Raw genomic sequence first — 10,116 nt, 5'->3', positions numbered from 1 at the left:
AGCGGGAGGGAGAGCAGAGGAGCGAGTGAGTGAGAAGTGGAGTGGGGGCGGCGCGGTCGGCCGGTCCGACGCGAGCCGACCAAGTCGTCTCGACCAGACGGCGCCGTTTGCCGTCCGTTATGCCACGTAGGGGGAAACCGGGCCCCATCTGTCGGAAACGCACTCAAACGAAGCAAATCGGTCGATCAGTGCACACTGCAAAAAGTTTACTGAATGTGCGGTGTTTTTTGCAAATGATTAACGACCTCGTGGTTTTCTACAATCGATGCCCCAAATGTGGTGGTTTTTTGCAATTCACTCCAACAAACGAAACGATTAATAAGCGTTCAACCAGGAGCGCGGATTAGATTAGATACATCACTCAACTAGGGGAGATTTCGGCATCATCGCATCGATAAACTTCTTCAAGGTGATCAATGCATCACTGAACTGACGGAGAAAAATAATCTACTACGTCCTAGCTAGACTGCACTTGGCTAATTGTTAACGATGGGGGTTAAAACTTAAAACAAGGAAGGAGCAGGGAGAAAGGAGTAGTTCCCGTTCCCGTTTGCGCTTGGGAAATCATCATCTCATCGGAGAAGAAAAGAGTCCGTTTTCACTTGTGATCCAGTCCGGCCCAGAATCCGCGTTTACTTGTTTTCTTCCATGATGATGATGATCCGGACTCGGTAGTTTTCCACTACTCGAAGCCCGCGACGGACCCGGCTTCCTCCTAAGGCACCCCGACCTCGATCCCATATTCCCATGCATATAAGTAGCCACGTCCCCGCAGCCCCATGGCCACCAAAGCAACACGGCAACAACCGGCGACATCGTCTAAATCTCTTCACGTAGACAAGTTTTCAGTCTCAGATTTCGAGCTTGATGGAGAACCAGGGGGCAGCAGCGGGAGCGGCGGTGCCGGAGAAGGAGGCGCAGGCGCCGGCGCCGTGCTTCAAGTGGACGGTGGGGGAGGGCGCGTCGCTCATGGAGCGGGCCAAGGACCAGTACAAGCAGTTCACGGAGGCGGGGGCGAGCGAGCACTGGGAGTGCCTCAAGAACAAGGTCAGCTCCATGTTCGCCGAGCCAATCTTCGGCGGAGGCGCCAAGGAGCACGGCTCAACCGCCAACACGCCGCCGTTCGTCGAGTCGCAGTAGATCATCGCCACCGTCGTCTATAGACGGCCTATATATTGTTTCAGGGAGTATATATTAGTACTAGTTGTGAAAGTTGAGGTCTTGGATTAAACTCGAGGAACTGTATATTGTGTTTGAGTCGATTATAAATTAGTCCAGTGATTATATCGAAGACGAGCTCTTTTTTTTCCTTTTCCTGTTCCCTTATTCTGAGGCTCGACCCATAGCAATTTCGTATGATTTTTTTTTTGTTTTTTTTTCCACTTGAATATGATTCTTGTTCACTTCTTCATAGGGCTCGGTTCAAAGAAATTTACATGTTTTTTTTGAGGATCTGGATCCGTGAATTCCTAGGTTTTGCACTTTATTTTAAAAGAAAATTGCCATCCACCCAAATCTCTTTACAAATCAATTGTTTTCCTGTGCTGTAAAATCTAAATTTCTGTGGTTTTGCAAGGGATCCTAGTGATATCCCACAGGGTTAAAGAGGCCATATATCACTGATCCAATGCTAATTGTTTTTCCTATTCGAGTCCTGAAAAAACCATGTAGTATAAATCAATGTTTTCATCATCAAAATTAGATACAATACTCAGCTAAGGGAGATTTCGGCATCATCGCGTTGATAATAAACTTTATCAAGAGGATTACTGAAAAAGGATTTCCCTCCGCTTTGTATACAAAGCAACCAACCGAGACAGCCAACGATAGGTGCTGTGGCGGAAGCAGCACAGTCACACCCAAAAGAAAAGAAAGAGAAAATACAAGAGAAACAAATGCCGACAACTACGGATTGACAAAAACGAAGAAGCCTCGTGGCCGCTGCATCCACCGAAGATCGCCCACCAAGCTCTGGGCCTCTGAAGCACCGGTACCAATCAACACCTCCAAGAAGGGACGCGACAATGACGACGCTGCTGCCAAGGGTTTCCCCCGGTACGCGGTGAGGAGAGAGGAAGGGTAGCCCCGACGCCCTCCAGGAAGGTCCGGCGACACCCTCATGCGCCACCGCGTCGGTGTCGGCCAAGCCAACAGGGATTTCTCCCGATCCCAACCTTCACCTCAGGTACTCCAGAGCTCGCCACCAAACTGACCACCATCCTGCGCAAACCCGACCAGGAAGTTTCCCACGCTGTCTCGCCACGACACCGTGAAGAATGACCTGCACAATGAAGAAGAGGAGCCGGGACAAGGGCAGCAGCACCGTCGGCACGTGGGAGGGCCCCGCCTCCACCGCCGAAGACAATAGTTGACCGGACGCAATAGCAGAAACAAACCAGGCCCGTGGCCGCACAGGCCCGTCCGGGATCTCCGAGGCCCGTAAAGTTCCTGCCTTCGCGCTGCAGCCGGCACGCCCTCGGTGCCGCCGCCCCTGTCCAAGCCGCCCCCGCCTCCCCGCACAGAGAGCCGCCAAGTGGAAGCACCACCTCCACGCGCACCGCCGGCAACCACCACCAGGTTGCCAGACCGCCATCGGCCGAGCCGCACCACCACCGCACGCCCGCGACGGAGAGGAACCAACACCGCCGCCGGGGGCCCGAAGCCGGACCCCAGCCGCAGCCCGCGCCGCCTTCCAGACGGATCCGGGCGCCACGGCGAGGCGCGCACCACCGCGCAGCCGGCCATGCCGCGCCACGCCCGCCAGAAGGCCGCGCGCCGCCACGCCGCGATGCCCCGCGCCCGCACCCGAAGAAGCGGCCCGCGCCGCCCTGTTGTGCCGGGGGAAGAACAGGCCTCGCCGGCGCCGGCGCCGGTCGGGCTTCGCCCGGCCGTGCCCCCTGGCGGCAGCGAGGGAGGAGGGGAGGCTCGCGGCAAGCGGATCTGAGGGCCCTCGCCGGCCGCCTCGCGGGTGGCGGCCTGGGGAGGGAAGGGTTTCGCGAGAGCCTCCGCCTAGTACCAATCTTCGTAGCTCGAATGCTCACATTGACAGAGAAAAAGAATGAAGGGCCATCTGCATCTTGATTGATGCACAAGGTTTAGCCCCCAAACTATCTCTATACTTCCTGACTCTTCAATCTGCTCTGCCGGCTCTTCAGTTACTGCAGGTTTCGTCCTGGGCCACTCATCAGCCCTGCCTATTACTACTGGTATTGTGTGTTGACTGAGAGAATAAGGTGTTGAATAATCTACTGGAAATAGTGTGCTTAATAAAACTTTTGACAGCGTTATATAGAGAATATAATGTACTTGTGCAGGTGCCTGCCCCTCTCGGAACTCCTGAACCAGCTTGGTCGTACTGAAAACCTTAAGGCCTTGTTCGGTTGAGGTGGATTTTGAAGGAGAATGGCAGGGTTTGAGGGGGATTAGATCTCCTACAAGCCAAAATCCTCTCCAATCCACTCCAATCCCCTTGGGAGGAGGATTAAACGAACAAGGCCTAAGTTCAGTTTGATAGATATGGTACGGCCAAGCTTCTTTGATAGATGTGGTTTGCTGGTGCTGTTACCTCGTCGTGTGTTGCTTTCACTGTGATGGAGCTAAAAATGCAAGACATCTGCTTTGCATATCTCTACATAGATTACTACGTACTGGTGTTGTGTACTCCGGTACTGAAAACCTTCAGTTCAGGAGCCAAGCAGCAGCTGTCACCCATTGCACCTACAGATGCTACTTCTCCTGTCAAAGGTCCAGTCCAGGGTACACAGACTCCAGCTATCTTTGCTGGTGAAACTCCCTGGCAAATCACACAAAACGAGTTACAAAAGGAGGGGGCAAATAAATACACAAAAGACTTAAACTAATTCTGCTATGAACACTGACACACAAAAGACTTACATTAAACTGGGTGCGTGCAACAATGATTATTCTTTCAAAAATTCCGCACAGTTTCGACTGATAATAAGTTGATATTGCAGCGGCTCATGACTAATCTTCATTAGCTACGATTTAGGCTCTGCCACACAATTCGGGATTTCGGCGACGCATCCCTTTCTTACAAAGTTCAGCTATAACTTACGGACTAAAGCCAAGCATCAAGACAAGAGTCATTCATCCCTGCAGTTAACCACTTCCATCGAGCTGGCCATGGCATACAAGTTGTGACATGTATTGCTGAAAACACAGTAAAAACTGATGTAGGACTTCCAAACTACATGGGGAGAAAAATCCCAACATAAGGAGCGAATATTTGCAAGTACATACTCCCTCCGTCCGGAAATACTTGTCATCAAAATGAATAAAAGGGGATGTATCTAGATGTATTTTAGTTCTAGATACATCCCTTTTTGTTCATTTTGATGACAAGTATTTTCGGACGGAGGGAGTAGTAAGAAACTTGCAACATGAAACATAACGAAAAAGCAGACTCTAAACTGGTCAGCAACCAAACTACCGACATTATTATATCTTCAAAAATTTCCTGTACTCTGAAGTTTCAATCATAAAGACTGGACTGACCAGAATTATAATGTTAACGCGATACTGACACGACAGACATATTTTCTAGAGAAGTAGCACTGCTACGATCATTTTCTACACACAAAATACATATAATCCCACTACAGATATACAACTCAAATATCAGCTACAGGTTTGACAAAAGTAGCCACCAATTATCATCTCAAAAAATAAAGTAGCCACCAATTATCTAGAAAAAAGTTGCCACCAATTACAAAAGGTCTGCCTTCAGAAGAAAAATAACTTGGATACAGCAACACTACACTAGCACCCTCTCTTTCCTGAGATCGATGGCTTGGACGCTTCTCATCTTTTACCGTCAGTTTCACACAAATGCCAGCAGCTGCAACGTCGCCTAAGTTTGCAGTTCAGCTCTCAGACACTTTGCTACTCCAAGTATATAGTATACTTCAGCACATACTTATGCTCACTCGCATCTTTCCTGTGTTTTTCCAAGAGCAGCATTATGTCCTATTATCATCTTCCAGCGTCACCAGTCTCACTGTGGCAACTGCTCTCAAAGTTATCATATCAAAATACTACTGCCAAACATACCGACATTGGGAAACAAGGAGGCCGTGACAACTTGTCCATTTTAATTGTGCATCTAGCCAAATTACAGAGCTAAAATAAATAGTCTGTTGGTTGGTGGTACATCAGCAACAGATAGAAACAATATCTGCTACTTCATGTTTATATACTAAATATAGCTTGGCTGCAAAAGCTTTCCTGAAATGGCACTATTAGTAGGTTACTATGTCTCTGTTAAGCGGTAAAATCATTGAATAACATAATTTTAAATTAGACATGGTGCTAGCATCAGTATTAAAAATAACAGTTAACTACAGTTGTAGCTAATGGAACTGTAGGTGCAGCTAACAGAGCTTTTTCTTTTTCTTGCCATATTGACCGAGCAGAAATGAAAGTTCAGAGTGATGTATCACAAGTAAGCAATGTAGTGTGTTTTACAAAATTAAAACAGACACGGATGTGATGGCAACCTAGAGCTTATCAGGGTTTAGGCTAAGGTGTATTTCCAAAACAATGACATTATAAATTTGTTGACCATCACAGGTATGCGACGTAGTGTATTTTACAGAACAGAAATGTGGATCTGTACCGGCATATATTCTTATGACACGGAGAAAGTATAGTGCATATATAGGCTTAAACTGCAAACAATAACATCGTGAAATTCATCATGTGATTATATATTAGCAAGTACAAGTCATCATGTGATTATATATATTAGCAAGTACAAGTCATCATGTGATTATATATTAGCAAGTACAATCCTAAAGCAGTGAGAATTTGGAACGATGAAAATTTGATTTGTTTGGTCTTATACCCTGATGGACTGTCAATGCAATTTTGACAGATAGAAGCAGGTGCTTTGGCTACAGACAAGCATTTATACAAGCAAAGGCAGTTAATTTGGAACTTGGTTTGTTTGGTCACACAAATGGCTAACAGTATAATAAAATCTTTTAATCTAGTGAAGCGTCAACTTGCTGCGCTGTCGCACCATCACAGTCCAACTTGATGAAATCATCTGGGAGAATCGGGCACGGGAAACCCTGCTGCAGGCACTACATTGATGCTCCTTTGGCTCCACAATTTTGAATACCTGATGGCAGGCAAACCTCATTCGGGCCTTTCCCATTTCCTTCTGCATTCAACTTGTTTCTTGTGATTCCACCAGGCCCAGAGCAGGACCCAGATCTTCAGTTGCGGCTCATGATCAAAGCTTCCACACTTCTTTAACTAATTCATTCCTAATACTGCACTTCAAAAGAGAAAACAGCCATCTTCCAGGTTGAGGTAGCTCCGACATCGACAGACCATCTTATGTCTGAGGAAGATATGGCAGCCACCCTCATCGAAGCAAAGCACAAGCAAACCGCACATTGAGTGTCCAGATACACACCTCGCCTCTTAAAAATTGTCCTCAAAGCAGGCTGCCAATAAAACATGCTCACCTGGTTGGGGACCTTCATTTGCCATATCTTGGTGAGCGAGGCCAAGGAGTCCGCGTTGATTATGATCACATGTTCTCTCATCTCAATACCCAGTTTATAAGCAGACTTGACAGCAAAAAAATCCCTATTCTATCCGGATGCCAAGCCATACAGCCAGTCATCAATCTGCTCACTCAAGCAGAAGGTGTCTTCCAACAGGTTGCACATCACACTGTCGTGTGATCAGATTAGTAAGCTCCTCTATTTTCCGCAGCAAAGATTCTACCATGAAATGAGCTGGATCTTCTGGTGGATATCCTGATCAGCTATGGATCCCTCCAGATGTTCAGGGAGGACCAGTCTTACCACACGCCATATAAGGTCAGCAGTTGTTGATGTGCAGAGCTCTCCAAGGTTTTTCTCAATTCACATATCACAAATGTGAGCCAGAATGGATATTAAGTGTGCAACAATCAAAAATAAAATTCAGCTACAATATCCACAATTAAAACTCTATTATTGTTGAAGTGTATGTGTGGATTACCTAGCCCTCTCCATTAGTTTGGACTTTCGGTTGTGTTGGCTACTGCATGAAGCTTAACATGGTACCAAGGCCTAAGGTCTTGAGTTCGGTCTTTTGGTTGTGTTGACTAGTGCATGAAGCTTAACACTTCTTACAACAGAAATTCAAAAGCTGATGCAGAACATTAACAATCAGCTGGAGTACTCCTAAACTGAGTGATAATGGAAATTAGCATTGCACGGAAACAATTTCCAGGGCATGATTGTTGCTGCAGCCGGCAAGCATATAAGCACCAATAAAGCTAAACTGCTGATCAGAAGATACTGGGCAAGTAATGTTTGCAAAACCGATGAAGGAATTTCACATACATGCCTACCATTTGTCAGGCAAAGGTTTTGTCCCAAGAAAACCGAACACTACTGGTGAGACATTTCGGCTAGATCAATAATCTTATAAAGAAAATGTAAAGGAAGATACCTAAAGAACAATTGCTTCAACAGCCAAGCTTAAGCTTATATAAGCATCACATGTAATTTTGTGAAAATATACAACATCAGATATGCAAGGACTGAAGAGTAAGGGATGTTATGAAGACTAATTCATGCCATCTTCATGGCTTAGTTCTCACAATTAATGATCGATGTAAAAGATTTCGACTTATTTCGTCAGTTGATCATGATTTAGTCTGTTGGGTTTGTCCAACAGATCGAGCACATCAAAATTCACACGAACACATGCGCACAAACCTAGCCACCTCAAGTCAGCAAATCCCGAGCGTGCCAAAAGGCACGTCTTGTGCATTTCTTTATATCTTTTTCTCATCTTCTGGTGCTCTAAACAGACCTGCAGCTGCTTATATAGGTGAAGCTATGCAGGTTACAGCTTCGGCACAAACTTGACTCAAAACTGATACAAACTCTATAACCATGGCATGCAAGACTCCTAACTTACTAAAGTGAACTCAAGCAAACCTATACGGGCTCAACAAGTAATTGCTTAGTATCAGCGTCCGTGACAAATCGTTCTAGGACTAATACAGTAAAATCATTTGGATTAATCTAACAAAGTCCCATACATTTTCCAATTTGAAAATTTTCCTTGTGAAATAAAGGTCAGCTACATGATTTAGTAATAAAGATAATCAACCTTACGAGAATAAGGGCAAATAAATCAAAAGGGGAAAGAACAAACATATAGCAGTAGATATAATTTTCTAAGCATAATCAGAATACTAAACAGTGAAGTGCATATCAGAATACTAAAAAAGACGATGAAACAAAACCGGCGCATGCTAGATAAAATTTGACATGGAAAAAGATTGTACAGATGCTACTTTTTTTCTCTGCTGAATGATGGCATCAACATGTCATGGCTCAGAAAGCAAAGTATCAGTTTCATTGGGCATTGGACCAGACCAAACCAGCAAATAAAAGACATAGTATAGCAGACAGCCACCATTCAGTCAGTCAAAGAAGGCCGGATTAAGAATTACCAGCTTAATACGGAGAGTAATCCGTGTTACAGCAAGCATTTTCAAGGTTAAATACTACGTTCTTGGTTCATAAATCTGAAACAAGTCTGCATTTTGTTGAAAATATGAGCAAATTACTATGAGATTTAATCCGAATAAACAGAAGATAAATCATGACCACAGCAGCAGTGGTAGGATCAAGTACTCTACCAGGTCTAGGGCGTAGGTGGTAAGGGAAGGATGGAGGGAGACGTGGCGAGGATCGGGCGCGCCGGCGGCAGGGCGCCGTCGCGGCTAGGAGAAGGGCGGCGGCGAGGGCTGTTGGCGGCTAGGGTTCCGGCTCCTCAGGGAGCCGGGCAATAGGAGATAATATTCTTCTTATTGCTTGCCTTCAAAAAGAGTCTTACAACCTATATTTATATCCTAGATAACTTGTAGAAGAATCAACCTAAGATAACTTGCCTAAGATAACTTGCCTAATCTGAAAATAAAAACTAAGATAATTTGCGGGCCTAAGCTGGCCGGCCATAACACTTCTCCCCGCCTGCACAAACAGCTCGTCCTCGAGCTGCAAGGTGGGGAAGCGCTTGCTTGAACTCTTTGAGGTAATCAACCAGCGTCAAACACCTTCTCGACATCTGGGGCGGCCAGGTCAGCGGCGACGACGTCCTCCGGAATGTAGTCTGCCACCTCCAGGTAGAAGAGTCGCGGGCAGGCGTGGCCGGGCTTGTAGGGTTCGTCGCAGTTGAAGCACAACCCTTGGCGGCGACGCTCGAGTATCTCAGCTGGGGTGAGCCGGCGGAACGAGCGCCCCGCGGTCGCGGCGAGGGGTGCCGCAGAAGCCTGCACAGGCCGACCCTGCGCGGAATCTGGTCCGGGTAGCGACCCAGTAGTCTGGGACGGTGATTCCTGCTGGATGGCCACCGTGCGGCACTCGAACGCGCGGGCGTAATACATGGCCGACTGGAGATCCTGGGGTCCCCGAAGCTCCACGTCCATGCGGATATGGTCCGGTAGACCGCCCACAAATAACTCGGCGCGCTGAGTGGCGGAGACGCCCGGCGCGTGGCACGCCAGGGCCTGGAAGCGGTCGGCGTAGTCCTGCACCGTGGATGTGAAAGGTAAGCGGCCGAGGGCCGCCAGTCGGCTCCCGTGGATAGGAGGCCCGAACCGGAGGAGACAGAGCTCCCGGAAGCGCTCCCATGGTGGCATGCCGCCCTCGTCCTACTCGAGGGCGTAGTACCAGGTCTGCGCTGCGCCTCAAAGATGATAGGACGCGAGCCAGGTGCGATCCGAAGCGAGCGTCCGCTGCCCTTGAAAGAACTGCTCGCATTGGTTGAGCCAGTTGAGGGGGTCCTCCGTGCCCTCGTAGGTGGCGAAGTCCAGTTTGGCGAAGCGAGGGGGTGTCGGCCCGCCGTGCCCGGGGGCGGCCGTAGTTGCCGCCGGCGCGTATGCTGGGTCGGGAAGCGCCGGGGCGTAGTTCGCCGAGCTGGAGGGGTGATCAAACCGCAGGGAGGGCGTCGGGTGTTCCGGCGCCGTGGAGTAGACCGGCCCCGAAGACGAGCCGGTCGCCCAAGCGGGGATCGGCGATGGTGACGGTGGAAACTGCACCTGGTGCAAGGGCCGACCCGTAGCCCTAGGCGCGGGTG

The 10,116-nt window shown here is 48.1% G+C and overlaps 2 protein-coding genes across 2 annotated transcripts; one reads left to right on the top strand and one right to left on the bottom strand.

Moving 5' to 3' along the window:
* The first annotated feature begins 788 nt into the window (after positions 1 to 788).
* LOC147986901 (uncharacterized) lies at positions 789 to 1,140 on the top strand. Its single transcript, XM_087540192.1, has one exon. The coding sequence runs from the start codon at positions 868 to 870 to the stop codon at positions 1,138 to 1,140; it is 273 nt and encodes a 90-aa protein (XP_087396318.1). The 5' UTR covers positions 789 to 867.
* Positions 1,141 to 8,995: 7,855 nt separating this feature from the next.
* On the bottom strand, positions 8,996 to 9,694 carry LOC147986900 (uncharacterized). Its single transcript, XM_087540191.1, has one exon. The coding sequence runs from the start codon at positions 9,677 to 9,679 to the stop codon at positions 9,077 to 9,079; it is 603 nt and encodes a 200-aa protein (XP_087396317.1). The 5' UTR covers positions 9,680 to 9,694; the 3' UTR covers positions 8,996 to 9,076.
* Positions 9,695 to 10,116: the final 422 nt, after the last annotated feature.

The sequence above is a fragment of the Triticum urartu genome, chromosome 2A (assembly GCF_056163025.1).
Source record: "Triticum urartu cultivar PI428250 chromosome 2A, HENAU_Tu73, whole genome shotgun sequence".
Taxonomy (NCBI): domain Eukaryota; kingdom Viridiplantae; phylum Streptophyta; class Magnoliopsida; order Poales; family Poaceae; genus Triticum; species Triticum urartu.
This window is presented reverse-complemented; position numbering and strand designations above follow the sequence as displayed.

Coding starts and splice junctions, on each gene's coding strand:
- LOC147986901 (XM_087540192.1), top strand. CDS start 868: ATGGAGAACCAGGGGGCAGCAGCGGGAGCGGCGGTGCCGGAGAAGGAG.
- LOC147986900 (XM_087540191.1), bottom strand. CDS start 9,679: ATGCCACCATGGGAGCGCTTCCGGGAGCTCTGTCTCCTCCGGTTCGGG.